The sequence below is a fragment of the Salmo trutta genome, chromosome 31, assembly GCF_901001165.1.
Source record: "Salmo trutta chromosome 31, fSalTru1.1, whole genome shotgun sequence".
Lineage (NCBI taxonomy): Eukaryota > Metazoa > Chordata > Actinopteri > Salmoniformes > Salmonidae > Salmo > Salmo trutta.
Window position 1 is genome coordinate 11,943,454 of NC_042987.1, and position 20,356 is coordinate 11,963,809.

Consider the following 20,356-nt stretch of genomic DNA (forward strand, 5'->3'; position numbering starts at 1 on the left):
AGTCACAATCGGATGTGTGGTCATCCGTGCTTTGTCTATGCGTCCGTCGAGCTAACAGCCCACCGCTTCATTTCTAGAAAATAGTAAAGATGTCTGGCTCATCAAACCTCGTTGTGATGAAGAAAATTGTCCAGCAGCTGCGTTTTGAAGCGAGCATAAACAGAGTGAAGGTAAGAATCTATTTCACACGAAAATCTATTTGGTAAAATGCCCATGAAACTAGTCAGAGCTAGCTAACATAAGTAACGTTAGCTAGCTAGCGCTAAGGGCGTGGAATCTAGGCACATAAATGGAGCTCTAGCCATGAAAACACAATCTTCAGCTAAATTCTTTACTTGAACTCTTAGTTATTGGGTCTAGAGGCTAATAGCCGAGATTGAGTGTGGCCTAACGCCCCAGGATAATTATTCCCAACAGTCATTGAACAGCAGGAAAAGCCTAACGTTAATTCAAGGATCTGTGTTCACACCATACTATTGACAACACCCATTTTTGAGGATATTTACACACTTGCAGGAGTCTAGCTAGTTAGGGGTGCAACAGGTAGAGCTTTCCTTTCACAGCTATATTCCTTTGTCTTTGTAGGTGTCCCAAGCAGCTGCAGACCTTCAGCAGTTCTGCATGCAAAATGCCCTCCAGGATCCCTTGCTCACTGGGGTCTCCTCCAGTACAAACCCCTTCAGACCACAGAAGGTGTGCTCCTTCTTGTGAGGACGACTCATAAGACAGACCGCAGCATTCTTTGGTGAGTTTCTTTTTTGGTGTATGTAGTCCTTGGGAGAATCTCAATTGCATACTCCTCGATTCCTCACCTTCTCAAAACCCATTGAAGAAGATGGTTGGAGGTAGCCTGACGACTTACACAATTATTCTGCTGCTCTGTCGTTTACTACATACTTTAATCTGAGACTGCCGTCATTGGAGTCATTTGTGGTGACAAAGGGAATTGTGCAAAAGTCATCAGCGATTGGATTGTCTCTATCCAATCAGAGTATCGAAGACTATTATGAATTTTCAAACCACCGCTTTACCCACATGTGTTCTGGCCCAGCCCATTGGTTTCTGGACCAATTGGACAGCCCCGAATGTGTTTGCATTTGGTGAAGGGTCAGGGAGCTACTCCGATCCAGACACATTGCGGAGAAGAAACTAACGTCAGTGCACGTAGCGTTTGGCTGGAGCAAGGAGTCTGGGTAGCGAGGATAAGGACCTCCTTGCTTTCTCATCCAATGGGTTTTGAGAAGGAGGATGCGAGGAGTATGCAATTGAGATTCTTGCCTTGATTGGCCTGTAAGCCACACTAAATCAGTAAAGTGAAACAGATTCTCTATTCCATGCTAGTCTTTGATTGCATTACAGATAAATACCTGTTTCTTTAATGTGCAAGAGTATTATCACATTGTACCTCTGTATTGTCCTGTCTCGCAGGCCTTCGTTTTGATGCTACAGGGAAAAAGTTGACCTCAACACTGCTCCTCATTGCCAACGGCAATCCACTGCCACAAAATCTTATGAAGTGTAGAACATGTCAGGAAGACTTGCCATCTATTTTCAGCCAACCACCTTAGAGGATACGATGAGACGGGTTTATTTTTCATGGCACAGTGTGGTTTTCAAGTAAATGATTGTGCCTTTTCTATTCTATTTTATTCATTGTTCTTGACTTTTTGTATTTAGAAATTAACATTCTTCTTTCTCTACATGACTGTGTTTTGCTAATTGTTCTTGGGTAAGACTGACAGTGGTACATCTCAAATCATTACTTAAGATGCAAGTAGTTTCTAACAGCAAAATGTGAACAGGGCAAATTTACAATACAAAAGGCAGCAGCATGCCACTGTTATGCGTGATAAAAGCATCCACATCAAACATGAAAGTAAAATGCCATATATTTAAGATGAAGGAAATCAAAGAACACATTCATCATCCTATATCCCTGTGCTTAAATTTACCTTTGATGTGCATAATGCTCATAGATACAGCTTTTGATTAAGTGAAATAGTGGCATATTAGGAAAAGAAAATGGCATTAATGGAGGATCAGTAAGTATGGTTCGAACACGTACATGTCCTACCAATAGTTTGGTATATACTGATCATATCAATGGGACAAGGGTAGAACATAGATCATCACAAAGTCAGCCATCTAGTGCACCTTTTGCATCCTTCTGAAAAGGATTGTCCACTATTAAATAACCCATTCAGTTGAATCTGCTTCAGTAGCCTGATTTTGCTTTCAGACTAACTCTTAGAAGAAGAAAAAATAAACCTGTACTTTTTAAGACCTGTAAAATGATCTTATGCTGTCCAAGACCTCAAAGAATTAAAGTCCTTTGGTTTCATAAACTGATACCACTCAGTTAACTACCAACAAACTGATCACCGTCTTTGTAAATGGACGTAACGGCTCGAATCATTTGGCATCTGTTAACAGTTTAAGTAAAATAATATTTTCAGAAGGATGCAAGATGCAACCACGCAAGAGTTTTCTAAGCCCCGTCGTCGTCCACTGTCCTCTTGGGTCTGTAAATCTCGGACTGGTCTGTCCGTCCTGCCTCGTGATTATCTTGTTACACGTTGAGGAGCATGCAGTGATGCATTAGCATTACTCTTCAGGTGCTGAGTTTGAAGTGGTTTCACGTGGTACTCGTAGATCTTCAGTGCTGGCCCCAGTTTGATAGACAGGCCAGTCAGGACGTCATTCCGTGTCATCAGGAGCAGAGACTTGCCATCGATTTCCTACAAGAATAACAAATGGAAGGGATTGGGAAGCTCTTACCCACACGAAAGAGCAACTTGCAAGGTTAGTAAATTACAATCTTTACCTGGTCCTGGAAAGCAGTAGCCTGCTCATCAAATCCTGCAGCTTTGAAATAGTTGACGACATCAGTGAATGCCCAGTCTGCAGGGTCCGGCAGCTGGCCATTCTCCGCCACACTAGAAAAAGACAGAACAGGAAAATGGGTATAGGGACAAGGCAGGAGGACAGCACAATCTTATCCCTTATCCACACAAGAACAACCCCTAGACTTACACTTTGGCTTCCACTGATCCATTTGTTTTGTTCTCCATTCCAGCTAGAGGAAAAAGAAAAAGGTGAGATGGAGATATGGATAAGCAAAAATACAATTCAATCCAAAAGATTAGGTTTATGAAGAAACATGAGGACTGTCATAAAGTCAACACATTCGCTACTTACTTGAAACGTGAGTTCGTTGTAATAGGACGTGTCAAGAGGTTATCTGGATATGGGCAGTTGTTTCTGAAACCTTAAACTACAGAGCATCTGATATACTGAGTGTTGAATAGAGAAGCCAGAGTCGTTTTTTGAACAATTTCTTTGAAATGCTGACACGAGTAAGTAGAGTACTCAGTTGCTAAGCAACATAGATGTGGAGCGCTTGACACTGGAAATACTATGGTACAAATGCGTAGATCAGAAATCGCATTCAATAATGCCAAAAAGCAATCAGTCTTCAATGGATGATGGGCAATAGGGTTCACATAACATGGAGGATATAATCATCACATTAGTGAGTATACTGAAATACAATGTGGTCTGTGGATTCTGACCTGATCCAAAGCCATGGAATGCGTTGCGCTTAGATTTGAGTCCAAATATCAGAGACTGGGGCAATTTAAAGCTCCCTGATCGGCATGATTAAAACTTCTCTATTCAGTGTAGCTACTGTACCTACGAGACTACCAGTCTTGGATGTTCAGTAGTTTATCTTTGGAAAGCTAATTTCCACCAGAAGCATCATTCATATAGTTTCAACTTTAGACACTGCATTTCATTCAGGACTATACACATCCGTGGACAGAAATATAGCTGATGGTGATGACATTGAGGACTGTTTAAGTGGAACATTACAATGTGTAACAAAAGTCAGATGCCGTATGAAATATGTAGTAATAGAAGAATGGGTATACATTACAAACTTTGAATAATTAGTCAGGATACTTTATTCAATATTACTATAGCTTACTACTGAAATTATATCATTGTATCATATCATTGCCAACGTTCTGGTTCAGTCTATTTGCCACTTACCTTTTTATTGCTAATTCGCGAGATAGTTGGTTTCCTTTTTATAGTTCTTAGGGTGTAAATAAATATCCGGTTTATTCACGATCGTGTGCTTGGCGCTGTGTATTTGATCTATAAACCACCTGAATTTCTCATTCAATTTTCTGATATGTTCAAAGGATCTGCGAGTCGGCATGCGACAAGAAGCTCGTGAACAGGCGCACACACCATTCTCAAACCTGACTGGCCAGTTCGCAGCGAATGGGACAGGGTTCCGGTATAGAAGCACGGTTTCTACTGAGCCTACAGTTTTGCTTCTGTACTGCAGTTTAACTGATGCTCGGCCCAGAAAGACAATTTCCATACATGGCCACATAGAGAAGTCAGATTAGAAAACTCCCAATTTAGTCATCACCTTTGGGTCTGACTACTTATGTAAATGTGATATTTCATAGTTTTATTTTTTTATACATTTTAAACATTTCTAAAAACCTGTCTTTGCTTCGCCATTATGGGGTATTGTGTGTAGATTGAGAGAAAAAAAGCTATACATTTTAGAATAAGGCTGTAACGTAACAATGTGGAAAAAGTCAAGAGGTCTGAATACTTTCCGAATGCACTGTAGATGGCCTAAGAATAGCATGGAACACTACAAGAAAGCAATTGGAAATCCAAAATTAAACCCTTCCTAGACAACTTTATGGCCCCCACATTTCATCACAATAAGGAAGGTGTAAATTTGGGTGTACAAAACATAAACAACATTTTGACAAATTGGCATCCTTATCCAATTTTTAAAAAGACACCTAAAAACAATCCCAAAAAGACATGATAAAATGGTTTGATTATGATTGCAAATCTATAAGAAAAAAACGTAGGACTATCCAGCCAAAAATAGAGAACCAGAATCTACGCCTTCTGTATTGGGCAACCCTGAAAGAATAGACTCCAGAACAAAAAACGAACAACACAACAGACGACAACCAATGAAATTGAGGAATCCATTGATACAAACAACTTTTGGGAAAGTTAGAACTGCCTAAACAAACCACACCGAGGAAAAATGTGCTATCCAAAATGGTGACTAATTGAAAACTCACTTTGAAGAACTATATATACATATTAAAATAGATTCGAAACAAAAAAATCTATGAAAAACGGCTAATTCTTGAATCAGCCATTTAAGACAACCAGAACCTGTTAGTTCTGTTTGGGTTATTGGGGAATCTATAGTAAAAAAAGAAAGAAATACAGCTTGTGGTCATGACGGAATTTTTAACGGAATTATAAAATACACAGACCACAAATTTAGCACTGCCACACTCAAACTATTTAAAGTTTTGAATGTAGGGGCCTCCCGGGTGGCACAGCAGTCCAAGGCACTGCATCGCAGTGCTTGAGGCATCACTACAGACCCGGGTTTGATCCGGGCTGTGTCGAAGCCGGCTGCGACCAGGAGACTCATGAGGCGGCGCATAATTGGCCCAGCGTATTCCAGGTTAGGGGAGGATTTGGCTGGCTGGGACATCCTTGTCCCATCGCACTCTAGCGACTCCCTGTTGCGGGCTGGGCGCCTGCAAGCTGACCGTGGTTGCCAGCTGGACGGTGTTTCCTCCGACTCATTGGTGCGGTTAGCTTCCTGTTTAAGCGAGCAGTGTGTCAAGAAGGAGTGCGGCTTGGCTGGGTCGTGTTTCGGAGGATGCAATAGCTCTCGACCTTCGCCTCTCCCGAGTCCGTACCGGAGTTGCAGCGATGGGACAAGACTGTAACTACCAATTGAATATCACAAAAGTGGTGAGAGAAAGGGGCTAAAAAGTACAAAATACATATAGTTGTGAGTGTAGGCTATTTCCTTGACATCTACAACCAAGGACTAATAACATTTTTTTTTTTTAAATTGAGACATTTGATCCAAACAATTACTGTGGCATTTGTGTGAACAGCAACCTGGGGAAAATATTCTGTGCTATCATGAACAACAGATTACTACACTTTCTCAGTGAACACAATGTCCTGAGCAAAAGTCCAATTGGATTCCTACCAAATTATCAAACATCAGGTCACATTTACACCCTACACACCCTAATTGATAAACGTGAATCAAAACGAAATATTTCTCCTGCTGTGTGGATTTACAAAAAGCCTTTGATTCAGTTTGTCATTAAGGCATTTTTGCAAATTAATTGAAAGTTGTATAGGTGGAAAAATAAACATCATCAAATCAATGTATAGAAATAATGCTGTCAAATTGGAAGTAAACACACATTTATTTCCCCAAAGGCACACTGTGAAACAGGAAAAACTTGAGCTCAAGTCTATTTAACGCACAGTACCAGTCAAAAATTTGGACACACCTACTCATTCAAGGGTTTTTCTTTATTTTTACTATGTTCTACATTGTAGAATAATAGTGAATCTATCAAAACTATGAAATAACACATATGGAATCATGTAACAACAAGTATTAACCAAATCAAAATATATATTTTAGATTCTTCAAAGTAGCCACACCGTCTTGATGACATCTTTGCTTACTCTTGGCATTCTCTCAACCAGCTTCACCTGGAATGCTTTTCCAACCATCTTGAAGGAGTTCCCACATATGCTGAACACTTGTTGGCTGCTTTTCATTCACTCTGCGGTCCAACTCATCCCAAACCATCTCAATTGGGTTGAGGTTGGGTTATTATGGAGGCCAGGTTAGCTGATGCAGCACTCCATCACTCTCCTTCTTGGTAAAATAGCCCTTACACAGACTGGAGGTGTGTGTTTTGGGTCATTGTCCTGTTGAAAAACAAATGATAGTCCCACTAAGCGCAAACCAGATGGGATGGCGTATTGCTGCAGAATGCTGTGGTAGCCATGCTGGTTAAGTGTGCCTTGAATTCTAAATAAATCACACAGTGTCACCAGAAAAGCACCCCCACACCATCAAACCTCCATGCTTCACGGTGGGAACCACACATCCAGAGATCATCCGTTCACCTATTCTGCGTCTCACAAAGAGATGTCTCTTACTTGAACTCTTACATTTATTTGGGCTGCAATTTCTGAGGCTGGTAACTCTCTAATGAACTTATCCTGTGTAGCAGAGGAACTCTGGGTCTTCCTTTCCTGTGGTGGTCCTCATGAGAGACAGTTTCATCATAGCACTCAATGGTTTTTGCAACTGCACTTGATTTCATAGTTCTTGAAATTTTCCGAATTGACTGACCTTCATGCCTAAAAGTAATGATGGACTGTCATTTCTCTTTGCTTATTTGAGCTGTTCTTGCCAGAATATGGACTTGGTATTTTACCAAATAGGGTTCTTCTGTATACCACCCCTACCTTGTCACAACACAATTGATTGGCTCATTCCAGGGTGACTACCTCATGAAGCTGGTTAAGAGAATGTCAAGAGTGTGCAAAGCTGTCAAGGCAAAGGGTGGCTACTTTGAAGAATCTCAAATATAAAATATATTTTCAGTTTTTTAACACTTTTGTGGGTTTTACATGATTCCATGTGTGTTATTTCCTAGTTTTGATGTCTTCACTATTATTCTACAATATAGAAAATAGTATAAATAAAGAAAAACCTTGGAATGAGTAGGTGTGTCCAAACGTTTGACTGGTACTGTATACATGAACGGATTGGCAAAAACACTAGAAGAATCAACAGCCCACGGTCTCACTAAACGACGGCAAAATAAAATGCCTTCTGTATGCAGATGGCCTGGTGCTGCTGTCCCCCACAAAAGAGGGGTTACAGCAACAAATAGATGATCTGCAACAGTTCTGGCAGACCTGGGCCCTGACAGTCAATCTCAAAAATAACATTTTTACTGGGCTTCACGTCTATAGAACACACACACCTACACATTTTTGGAACAAAAATAATCAGCTCTACAGGGAACTTCAACCTGGCCGTGAATGAACTGAAAGACAAAGCAAGGAGGGCTTTCTATGCCATTCAAATATCTATCAAATTAGACATACCAATTAGGATCTGACTCAAAATATTCAAATCAATAAGAGAACCAATTGCACTATGGCAGTGAAGTGTGTGTGGTCCGCTTACAAAACAAGAATTTGACAAAAGGAACAAACACCAAATTGAAACCCTATATGCGGAATTCTGTAAGCACATCCTCAGACTGCAGAGAAACTCAAAACAACTCATGCAGGGCAGAATTAGGCAAATTCCCTCTTCTGATTCATTAATATCCCAAAAAATAGCCACCAAATGTTATAATCATTTAAAAACAAGTGACCCCCACTCCTACCATTTACAAAATTCTCAAGTGCCAAGAGTTGACCATAAAGAAGAGCCCTCAGCTAGCTGGTTCTGAGGCTCAATTCTCTAACTACTAGCCTCAGGACAGCACATAGAAAATCTGTCCCATCCAAATGATCACAAAGCAAAAATATCACCTATTGGAAAGAAACCACAAAAAATTGAAGTAAACTTCAATGCTATTTGTCTCTAAACAGACAGTACACAGTGGCAGACTATCTGACCACCGTGACTGATAGAAAACTGAGGAAAACACTATGTACAGACAGAGCACAGCCTGGCCATAGACACCGGTTATCACAGGCAAACCTGGCTGCCCAGAGAGAACAGGCTGTGCTCATTCTGCCCGCAGGAAGAGATGGAGACAGTGCTGCATTTTCTTTCAAACCTTGACAGATATACTGACATAAGATATACATTCTTCCCAATTATTTTAAAACAATAAGAAGGATTTGAAAATCTAAATGATAAAGACACAACTACATACTTGGTGAAAAAAATGTATTCTGTCTTTTAGCAGCCACATTTGTGGCCTCCTGCCACAACCTGAGGGACAACCAGTGAGAAGTATAGTGTGATTATTCATATCTGCCTATTCTTTATTCATTTTTGTTGTTGTAATTGCTCTTAGTGATAATCATACTATCATTATTATTGCTTTATTATAAATAGTCCAGTATATTCCTGTCTTTGACCATTGTCGCTATATGTTTACTTTGACACTGTAAGTGTTCACTTTCCATGTCAATAAAGTATACTGAATTGAATGAATTGAGATGGCCGATTCGGCGGAAAATCTGTCTCCTTCCAGCAGGTGGTGTTTTTTCTTTGTTTTGCCCACCAAGCAAGGAGTTTTATATGGAGGTCAAGTGTTACATTTGGTCAACAAAAAAAACGTATGGCTTATTTGCTACATGAGGTTTATTTTATCGAATAGAAGTTTCATAATGCTTAAATTGTTACGAGTGTACTGATATAAGTAGGACGTGACATCCAGGCAACTTTGAGAAAAACACTTTATATCAGAGTTGTGTCGAGATGGCAATGTATATTCATGGCATGAGGCTAGTAGCATAGCATCTCTCTCCATTGAATACAGGATGTTGACGTCAACAATCCTCATTGAATATTTAAAGGATTACAATAATGAGATGCATCCACCAATCCAAAGAAATGACAGGCGGGAGCTAGACAGCCAGCCGGCTCGCTTTGTGGACAACGACTCCCATTGTTAGGGCGGAGAGACATGCATCTTGTCAACATATCCATAATCATTGGTATAAACCAGATGAAACTTGGATATAGATGGTCAATGAATCGAGACCGGTGTCTGTCATCATTTGGGGTTCACACTCACCTGTCTCGATCAATAAGAGACTACTTGAAATAGACAAGATGGCGGCGTACACGTGAAGCAAAATGTTTTATTTATTTTAATAACTGAGCATTTTCTAAATTCAAACAGAACCCCTGCCACTGGACACGGACATTTTATAAGACTTCTGTTTCCATGAATCGAGGACGAAGATGGCATGGGGCGGCAGGTAGCCTAGTGACCGAAAGGTTGTTGGATCGAATCCCCGAGCTGACAAGGTAAAAATCTGTTGTTCTGCCCCTGAGCAAGGCACCGGGTGCCGAAGACGTGGATGTCGATTATGACAGCCCCCCGCACCTCTCTGATTCAGAAGGGTTGGGTTAAATGCGGAAGACACATTTCAGTTGAATGCAATCAGTTGTACAACTATCGTCAAGCTAAGGTTGGTCAAAAATGCTCTAATTACCTATCCTATAATTCCCAGTAATGGATACCAAACATGTTTGGTTAAATCACAAATCACATTATCTGGTGTAACAGTCCTTAGCTACAGTTCTCTGCACTACTATACCTGAGACACACTCAGACACCCTGAACTGACAAGGTAGAAACTGTTCATACTGTATTTGGTTTTCTATGTTACTTTTACCGTATAACATTCTTGTTGAATACCCAGTTCTCTTTTTGAGTTGGCATTAAATAGTGCACACTCCCTTGTATTTTAGAATTTGACAAATCAACATTATTTGGACATCTGAATGTCTAACATCTGTTTGATGCTACATAGCCCTGTACAGCTTATATAAATATGTTCTGTGAATCCATAAAGGCAGCCAAGTTTTGAAGATTGATAGAAAATATCTATATTTATTTTATGGTGGTTCTACATGGTCTTATGTTGAGCCACACTGTCTTTTATCTGGCTTCGACACACTGGCAATGGTGTTTGGCATGGTGGAATGGGGAAGCTGAGACTCATTGTGCTTGTGGCAAATGGTCTTGCCCTGTCTGCAGTGTACGGCCAGCTGGATAGAACACTGCCCAATGTGGTGTAGGGCTCATATTGTGTGAGGATGGCCAGTTGCTGTGGAAATGTGAGTGGAGTCAACTTGGTTCACTTTCGTTAGCTAGCTAGCTAGCTATTCGCCGGCCACACATTCACATTGCTACTTCTCTTGGTAGAATAGCCAGCTTGCTAAGGTTACCAAGTTTAATTTATACTGTAAGTTCTGCCTAGAGATCACTATTTTTTAACAAGCTATGTTTTCAAAACAAGTGCAAGTCGGTATTGAATGTGTCAATGTCTGTCACCTTGATTGCTCAAATTTCTCTCGACCTGTGCACTTACATTGTAAACTTTAGTTCATAGGCTAGGTTGTAGCAACCTCATGATGGGTATAGGGAAAATTTGAGTATCATGTAGTAGCTTAAACCTATCGATGTTGCATTGAGCTGGGTGAATGGAATATGAATGACAGTCATCCAATATGCTGTAATAGAAATAAGGCCATGCTCATAAAATAATTGTCCTCCCTCATCTTAAACGGCACCGATCGCCACTGATGTAGACATCTTTGTTAGAAAGAATATTTATTTCCCTTGATGGAGTGATGCTGAATGTAAAAATGGCTCAACTTACCCCACACTCCCCTATCTTAGTTCATTTGGTTTCTATAATGTCACAATGGCTGTTGTACTGCACTACAGTCTTTATAGGGCTGCCTCTCTGCCCTTGACGCCAGCATGTTGTCACAGAGTTTCTGAACAATATTTGATATTGTTCTGTTTATAGTGAAAAGGTTACCACTAGCTTGCCGCTAGCTTTAGCTGACCTGCAAAAAGTAAAATAAATTGCTAATCTTTTGCTTGTTTGCTTAGCTAGCTAGCTATGTATAGTAGCTAGTAACCGATTAAACTCAACTCCACGATTTACGTTGGAGTTGAGCAGCAGAATTTTTTTTTTAAACATTTTATGTGACGTCGGAGCTACAGTCCTCCCATACTAGTCGCTCAGCGCCAGTGGTGGATAAAGTACCCAACTGTCATTTTGAGTAAAAGTAAAGATACCTTAATAGAAAATGACTCAAGTAAAAGCAAAAGTTACACAGTAAAATTCTACTTGAGTAAAAGTCTAAAAGTATTTGGTTTCAAATACACTTAACTATCAAAAGTAAAACTATAAATAATTGAAAAAAGAAACGACAGTCCATCATTACTTTAAGACATGAAGGTCAGTCAATCTGGAAAAATTCAAGAACTTTGAAAGTTTCTTCAAATGCAGTCGAAAAACCATCAAGCGCTATGATGAAACTGGCTCTCATGAGGACCGCCACAGGGCAGGAAGACACAGAGTTACCTCTGCTGCAGAGGATAAGTTCATTAGAGTTACCAGCCTCAGAAATTGCAGCCCAAATAAATTCTTCACAGAGTTCAAGTAACAGACACATCTCAACATCAACTGTTCAGAGGAGACTGCGTGAATCAGGCCTTCATGGTCGAATTGCTGCAAAGAAACCACTACTAAAGGACACCAATAAGAAGAAGAAACTTTCTTGGGAAACACGAGCAAAGGACATTTGACCGGTGGAAATATGTCCTTTGGTCTGATGATTCCAAATTCGAGATTTTTGGTTCCAACCTCCGTGTCTTTATGAGACACAGAGTAGGTCAACGGATGATTTCCACATGTGTAGTTCCCACCGTGAAGCATGAAGGAGGAGGTGTGATGGTGTGGGGTTGGTGACACTGTCTGTGATTTATTTAGAATTCAAGGCACACTTAACCAGCATGGCTACCTTAGCATTCTGCAGCGATACGCCATCCCATCTGGTTTGCGCTTAGTGGGACTATCATTTGTTTTTCAACAGGACAATGACCCAAAACATGAGTTGGAGTTGGACCGCAGAGTGATGGAAAAGCAGCCAACAAGTGCTCAGCATACGTGGGAACTCCTTCAAGACTGTTGGAAAAGCATTCCAGGTGAAGCTGGTTGAGCGCATGCCAAGAGTGTGGAAAGCTGTCATCAAGGCAAAGGCTGGCTAATTTGTTGAACACTTTTTTGGCTACTACATTATTGCATATGTGTTATTTCATAGTTTTGATGTCTTCACTATTGTTCTACAATGTTAGAAAATAGCAAAAGATTAAGAAAAACCTATGAATGGGTAGGTGTGTCCAAACATTTGACTAGTACTGTATATATTTGCAGTTTAAGTGCGCAATTTGAGTGTTAGAAAAATGCTTATTTAGACATTACAAAAATAAACAATGGCAACACTGCCATGTTGCCCTGAGCCATAGCTAGCCTTGCTAGCTATGTATAGTAGCTAGTAACCGATTAAACTCAACTCCACGATTTACGTTGGAGTTGAGCAGCAGAAAAAAAGAAAAAACATTTTATGTGACGTCGGAGCTACAGTCCTCCCATACTAGTCGCTCAACGCCAGTGGTGGATAAAGTACCCAACTGAGTAAAAGTAAAGATACCTTAATAGAAAATGTAAAATTCTACTTGAGTAAAAGTCTAAAAGTATTTGGTTTCAAATACACTTAAGTATCAAAAGTAAAACTATAAATAATTGAAAAAAGAAACGACAGTCCATCATTACTTTAAGACATGAAGGTCAGTCAATCTGGAAAATTTCAAGAACTTTGAAAGTTTCTTCAAATGCAGTCGAAAAACCATCAAGCGCTATGATGAAACTGGCTCTCATGAGGACTCCCACATGCAAGGAAGACCCAGAGTTACCTCTGCTGAAGAGGATAAGTTCATTAGAGTTACCAGCCTCAGAAATTGCAGCTTAAATAAATTCTTCACAGAGTTCAAGTAACAGACACATCTCAACATCAACTGTTCAGAGGAGACTGCGTGAATCAGGCCTTCGTGGTTGAATTTCTGCAAAGAAACCACTACTAAAGGACACCAATAATAAGAAGAGACTTTCTTGGGAAACACGAGCAAAGGACATTAGACCGGTGGAAATATGTCCTTTGGTCTGATGATTCCAAATTCGAGATTTTTGGTTCCAACCTCCGTGTCTTTATGAGACACAGAGTAGGTCAACGGATGATTTCCACATGTGTAGTTCCCACCGTGAAGCATGAAGGAGGAGGTGTGATGGTGTGGGGCTGGTGACACTGTCTGTGATTTATTTAGAATTCAAGGCACACTTAACCAGCATGGCTACCTTAGCATTCTGCAGCGATACGCCATCCCATCTGGTTTGCGCTTAGTGGGACTATCATTTGTTTTTCAACAGGACAATGACCCAAAACATGAGTTGGAGTTGGACCGCAGAGTGATGGAAAAGCAGCCAACAAGTGCTCAGCATACGTGGGAACTCCTTCAAGACTGTTGGAAAAGCATTCCAGGTGAAGCTGGTTGAGCGCATGCCAAGAGTGTGGAAAGCTGTCATCAAGGCAAAGGCTGGCTAATTTGTTGAACACTTTTTTGGCTACTACATTATTGCATATGTGTTATTTCATAGTTTTGATGTCTTCACTATTGTTCTACAATGTTAGAAAATAGCAAAAGATTAAGAAAAACCTATGAATGGGTAGGTGTGTCCAAACATTTGACTAGTACTGTATATATTTGCAGTTTAAGTGTGCAATTTGAGTGTTAGAAAAATGCTTATTTAAACATTACAAAAATAAGCAATGGCAACACTGCCATGTTGCACTGAGCCTTGCTGTTGGAAAACCACACTAGTGTCCGACTTTCGGCAGTTGCAGATACACCTCCCCAGACTTCACTCCTTGACATTCATCTGCAGTCGGTTGCATCAGCCTTACAGCTCAAACAATCCCAATATCTCTGAAACTTTAATTGGTGCATATGACCAGAGATATGGATATAATGACGTTATGCTTTGTCTTTGCAGTAACAAGGAGATTTGTCGTCCACAGAGAGGAACGGCTGAGTGTCAAGCTCCAGCTCCGCTTATTCCTCTCTTTGGATTGGTGTATACATCTCATTATTTGAGTCATTTTTAAATGCTCGAAGAGTGGTGTTGACATCAACCACCTGTATTCAATGGAGTGAGATGCTATGCCAGCCTCATGAATATGTATTGAACATCTCGAAATTCAACAGATACAAGTCCAATATCAAGTGTTTTTTCTCAAAGTTGACAGGATGTCACGTGCATCACACTTATCAGTACACTCGTAACAACCTAAGTATTACCAAACTTCTATTAAATCAAATAAGCCACACATATCAAAATAGTAATTAATGTTAACCTTGACTGAATTTGACACTCTCTCATTGCCTCCCATACAAAAACGAAGGATCTGCTTAACGTGGACAGATTTTGGCCAGAGATAGGGCTCTCCCGTCACCTGATATGACCCTGTAGTCATGGTCACACACACACACAGTGTGACCATAACGTGTGTGCAGACACTTGAGTACAGTCGTGGCCAAAAGTTTTGAGAATGACACAAATATTAATTTCCACAAAGTTTTCTGCGTCAGTGTCTTTAGATATTTTTGTCAGATGTTACTATGGAATACTGAAGTATAATTACAAGCATTTCATAAGTGTCAAAGGCTTTTATTGACAATTACATGAAGTTGATGCAAAGAGTCAATATTTGCTGTGTTGACCCTTCTTTTTCAAGACCTCTGCAATCCGCCCTGGCATGCTGTCAATTAACTTCTGGGCCACATCCTGACTGATGGCAGCCCATTCTTGCATAATCAATGCTTGGAGTTTGTCAGAATTTGTGGGTTTTTGTTTGTCCACCCGCCTCTTGAGTATTGACGACAACTTCTCAATGGGATTAAGGTCTGGGGAGTTTCCTGGCCATGGACCCAAAATATCAATGTTTTGTTCCCCGAGCCACTTAGTTATCACTTTTGCCTTATGGCAAGGTGCTCCATCATGCTGGAAAAGGCATTGTTCGTCACCAAACTGTTCCTGGATGGTTGGGAGAAGTTGTTCTTGGAGGATGTGTTGGTACCATTCTGTATTCATGGCTGTGTTCTTAGGCAAAATTGTGAATGAGCCCACTCCCTTGGCTGAGAAGCAACCCCACGCATGAATGGTCTCAGGATGCTTTACTGTTGGCATGGCACAGGACTGATGGTAGCGCTCACCTTGTCTTCTCTGGACAAGCTTTTTTCCAGATGCCCCAAACAATCGGAAAGGGGATTCATCAGAGAAAATGACTTTACCCCAGGCCTCAGCAGTCCAATCCCTGTACCTTTTGCAGAATATCAGTCTGTCCCTGATGTTTTTCCTGGAGAGAAGTGGCTTCTTTGCTGCCCTTCTTGACACCAGGCCATCCTCCAAAATTCTTCGCCTCACTGTGCGTGCAGATGCACTCACACCTGCCTGCTGCAATTCCTGAGCAAGCTCTGTACTGGTGGTGCCCCGATCCCGCAGCTGAATCAACTTTAGGAGATGGTCCTGGCGCTCGCTGGACTTTCTTGGGCGCCCTGAAGCCTTCTTCACAACAATTGAACCGCTCTCCTTGAAGTTCTTGACGATCCGATAAATGGTGGATTTAGGTGCAATCTTACTGGCAGCAATATCCTTGCCTGTGAAGCCCTTTTTGCGCAAAGCAATGATGATGGCACGTGTTTCCTTGCAGGTAACCATGGTTGACAGAGGAAAAACAATGATTCCAAGCACCACCCAACCTTTTGATACTTCCAGTCTGTTATTCGAAATCAATCAGCATGACAGAGTGATCTCCAGCCTTGTCCTCGTCAACACTCACACCTGTGTTAACGAGAGAATCACTGACATGATGCCATCTGGTCCTTTTGTGGCAGGGCTGAAATGCAGTGGAAATGTTTTTGGGGGATTCAGTTCATTTGCATGGCAAAAAGGGACTTTGCAATTCATCTGATCACTCTTCATAACATTCTGGAGTATATGCAAATTGCCATCATACAAAGTGAGGCAGCAGACTTAATATTTGTGTCATTCTCAAAACTTTTGGCCACGACTGTACAATTTGAAGTGGAGTACATAAAGGACCCAGTAGAAATGTGAAGACTTTAGGTTAGTGATTTTATTTACCTGATCAGAGTTATGTAGAGGTGGTAGGACCTTGATTGGGAGGAATATAAGATGGTACATACAGTGCCTTCAGAAAGTATTTACACCCTTTGACTTGTTTCACATTTTGTTGTTGAAAAGGTGGGATTCAAATGGATTTAATTGCCATTGTTTGTCAACGATCTACACAAAATACTCTGTAATGTCAAAGTAGAAGAAAAATTATAACATTTGTAAAAAACATCATGAAAACAATATATCTTCATTTGATATGTATTCAACCCCTTGAGTCAATACATGAGTCAATTATTTGTTCGAGCAGCTTTGGCATCTATTACAGCTGTGAGTCTCTAAGAGCTTTCCACACCTGGATTGTGCAACATTTGCCCATACATTTTCCAACAACCATTTTCAGGTCTTCTCATTGATTTCAAGCAGATTTAAGTTAAAACTGTAACTCAGCCACTCAGGGACCTTCACTGTCTTCTTGGTAAGAAACTCCATTGTAGATTTGGCCTTGTGTTTTAGGTTATTGTCCTGCTGAAAGGTAAATTCATCTCCCAGTGTCTGGTGGAAAGGATTTTGACTGTGCTTAGCTCCATTCCATTTCTTTTTTATCCTGAAAAACTCCCCAGTCCTTAACGATTACAAGCATACCCATGACATGATGCAGCCACACCATGCTTGAAAATATGGAGAGTGGTACTCAGTAATTTGTTTCATTGGATTTTCCCCAATCATAATACTTTCTCTTCAGGACAAAAAGGTAATTGCTTTTTGACTTCCTTCTTTTCATTGTCAATTTTGTTAGTATTGTGGAGTAACTACAATGTAGTTACAATCTCAGCGATCACTGCCTCATTGCCTGCACCCGTAATGGGTCAGCGGTCAAACGACCTCCACTCATCACTGTCAAACGCTCCCTGAAACATTTCAACGAGCAAGCCTTTCTAATCGACCTGGCCCTGGTACCCTGGAAGGATATTGACCTCATCCCGTCAGTAGAGGATGCCTGGTTATTTTTTTAAAATGCCTTCCTCTCCATCTTAAATAAGCATGCCCCTTTCAAGAAATTTAGAACCAGGAACAGATATAGCCCTTGGTTCTCCCCAGACCTGACTGCCCTTAACCAACACAAAAATATCCTGTGGCGTTCTGCATTAGCATCGAACTGCCCCCGCGATATGCAACTTTTTAGGGAAGTTAGAAACCAATACACACAGGCAGTTAGAAACGCCAAGGCTAGCTTTTTCGAACAGAAATTTGCTTCGTGCAACTCCAACTCTAAAAAGTTCTGGGACATTGTAAAGTCCATGGAGAATAAGAACACCTCCTCCCAACTGCCCACTGCACTGAGGATAGGAAATTCTGTCACCACCGATAAGCCCACTATAATTGAGAATTTCAATAAGCATTTTTCTACGGCTGGCCATGCTTTCCACCTAACTACCCCTACTGCATTCAACAGCACTGCACCCCCCACAGCTACTCGCCCAAGCCTCCCCCATTTCTCCTTCTCCCAAATCCATTCAGCTGATGTTCTGAAAGAGCTGCAAAATCTGGACCCCTACAAATCAGCTGGGCTTGACAATCTGGACCCTTTCTTTCTAAAATTATCTGCCGAAATTATTGCAACCCCTATTACTAGCCTGTTCAACCTCTCTTTCGTGTCGTCTGAGATTCCCATAGATTGGAAAGCAGCTGCTGTCATCCCCCTCTTCAAAGGAGGTGACACTCTTGACCCAAATTGCTACAGACCTATATCCATCCTACCCTGCCTTTCTAAGGTCTTCGAAAGCCAAGTCAACAAACAGATTACCGACTATTTTGAATCCCACCGCACCCTCTCCGCTATGCAATCTGGTTTCAGAGCTGGTCATGGGTGCACCTCAGCCACGCTCAAGGTCCTAAACGACATCGTAACCGCCATCGATAAGAAACATTACTGTGCTGCCGTATTCATTGACCTGGCCAAAGCTTTTGACTCTGTTAATCACCACATCCTCATCGGCAGACTTAGTAGCCTTGGTTTCTCAAACGATTGCGTCGCCTGGTTCACCAACTACTTCTCTGACAGAGTTCAGTGTGTCAAATCGGAGGGCCTACTGTCTGGACCTCTGGCAGTCTCTATGGGGGTACCACAGGGTTCAATTCTTGGGCCAACTCTTTTCTCTGTATACATAAATGATGTCGCTCTTGCTGCTGGTGAATCTCTGATCCACCTCTACGCAGACGACACCATTCTGTATACTTCTGGCCCTTCTTTGGACACTGTGTTAACAACCCTCCAGACGAGCTTCAATGCCATTCAACTCTCCTTCCGTGGTCTCCAACTGCTCCTAAACACAAGTAAAACTAAATGCATGCTCTTCAACCGATCGCTGCCTGCACCTGCCCGCCCATCCAGCATAACTTCTCTGGACGGTTCTAACTTAGAATTTGTGGACAACTACAAATACCTAGGTGTCTGGTTAGACTGTAAACTCTCCTTCCAGACTCACATCAATCATCTCCAATCCAAAGTGAAATCTAGAATTGGCTTCCTATTTCGCAACAAAGCATCCTTCACTCATGCTGCCAAACATACCCTCGTAAAACTGACCATCCTACCAATCCTCGACTTCGGCGATGTCATTTACAAAATAGCCTCCAATACCCTACTCAACAAGCTGGATGCAGTCTATCACAGTGCCATCCGTTTTGTCACCAAAGCCCCATATACAACCCACCACTGCGACCTGTATGCTCTCGTTGGCTGGCCTTCACTTCATAATTGTCGCCAAACACATTGGCTCCAGGTCATCTACAAGACCCTGCTAGGTAAAGTCCCCCCTTATCTCCGCTCACTGGTCACCATAGCAGCACCCACCTGTAGCACGCGCTCCAGCAGGTATATCTCTCTGGTCACCCCTAAAGCCAACTCCTCCTTTGGTCGTCTCTCCTTCCAGTTCTCAGCTGCCAATGACTGGAACGAACTACAAAAATCTCTAAAACTGGAAACACTTATCTCCCTCACTAGCTTTAAGCACCAGCTGTCAGAGCAGCTCACAGATCTCTGCACCTGTACATAGCCCATCTTTAATTTAGCCCAAACTACTACCTTTTCCCCTACTGTATTTATTTATTTTATTTATTTTGCTCCTTTGCACCATATTATTTATATTTTAACTTTTAACTTTCTTCAAACTACAAATCTACCATTCCAGTGTTTTTCTTGCCATACTTTATTTACTTTGCCACCATGGCATTTTTTTGCCTTTACCTCCATTATCTCACATCATTTGCTCACATTGTATATAGTCTTATTTTTTTCTACTGCATCATTGATTGTATGTTGTTTTACTCCATGTGTAACTCTGTGTTTTTGTATGTTGTCGAACTGCTTTGCTTTATCTTGGCCAGGTCGCAATTGTAAATGAGAACTTGTTCTCAACTTGCCTACCTGGTTAAATAAAGGTGAAATAAAAAAAAATACAATGTTGATCCATCCTCAGTTTTCTCCTATCACAGCCATTAAACTCTGTAACTATTTTAAAGTTACCATTGGCCTCATGGTGAAATCGCTGCGCGGTTTCCTTCCTCTCCGGCAACTGGGTTAGGAAGGACACCTGTATCTTTGTAGTGACTGGGTGTATTGAACACCATCCAAAGTGTAATTATTAACTTTACCATGCTCAAAGTACTCAATGGCTGCTTTTTTTTGTACCTTCTTTGCGAGGCATTG

The 20,356-nt window shown here is 41.2% G+C and overlaps 2 protein-coding genes across 4 annotated transcripts; one reads left to right on the plus strand and one right to left on the minus strand.

Moving 5' to 3' along the window:
• The first annotated feature begins 2 nt into the window (after nucleotides 1-2).
• LOC115169550 (guanine nucleotide-binding protein G(I)/G(S)/G(O) subunit gamma-5) lies at nucleotides 3-1,700 on the plus strand. Its single transcript, XM_029725270.1, has 3 exons — nucleotides 3-170; nucleotides 586-745; nucleotides 1,429-1,700. The coding sequence occupies exons 1-2, from the start codon at nucleotides 90-92 to the stop codon at nucleotides 709-711; spliced, it is 207 nt and encodes a 68-aa protein (XP_029581130.1). The 5' UTR covers nucleotides 3-89; the 3' UTR covers nucleotides 712-745; nucleotides 1,429-1,700.
• Nucleotides 1,428-4,219, minus strand: LOC115169549 (sterile alpha motif domain-containing protein 13-like). 3 transcript variants are annotated; one of them, XM_029725268.1, is made up of 5 exons: nucleotides 4,054-4,219; nucleotides 3,199-3,274; nucleotides 3,034-3,076; nucleotides 2,825-2,936; nucleotides 1,428-2,738 (listed from the first exon to the last, which is right to left on the minus strand). In XM_029725268.1, the coding sequence occupies exons 3-5, from the start codon at nucleotides 3,069-3,071 to the stop codon at nucleotides 2,562-2,564; spliced, it is 327 nt and encodes a 108-aa protein (XP_029581128.1). In that variant the 5' UTR covers nucleotides 3,072-3,076; nucleotides 3,199-3,274; nucleotides 4,054-4,219; the 3' UTR covers nucleotides 1,428-2,561. The 3 variants fall into 3 exon arrangements, with proteins under 3 accessions (XP_029581128.1, XP_029581129.1, XP_029581127.1); XM_029725269.1 differs by lacking the exon at nucleotides 3,199-3,274; XM_029725267.1 differs by having other exon boundaries at nucleotides 3,199-4,219.
• Nucleotides 4,220-20,356: the final 16,137 nt, after the last annotated feature.

Coding starts and splice junctions, on each gene's coding strand:
- LOC115169550 (XM_029725270.1), top strand. CDS start 90: ATGTCTGGCTCATCAAACCTCGTTGTGATGAAGAAAATTGTCCAGCAG. Junction 171..585: donor CGAGCATAAACAGAGTGAAG/GTAAGAATCTAT, acceptor TTGTCTTTGTAG/GTGTCCCAAGCAGCTGCAGA.
- LOC115169549 (XM_029725269.1), bottom strand. CDS start 3,071: ATGGAGAACAAAACAAATGGATCAGTGGAAGCCAAAGT. Junction 2,937..3,033: donor GGATCAGTGGAAGCCAAAGT/GTAAGTCTAGGG, acceptor GTCTTTTTCTAG/TGTGGCGGAGAATGGCCAGC. Junction 2,739..2,824: donor CTACTGCTTTCCAGGACCAG/GTAAAGATTGTA, acceptor TTATTCTTGTAG/GAAATCGATGGCAAGTCTCT.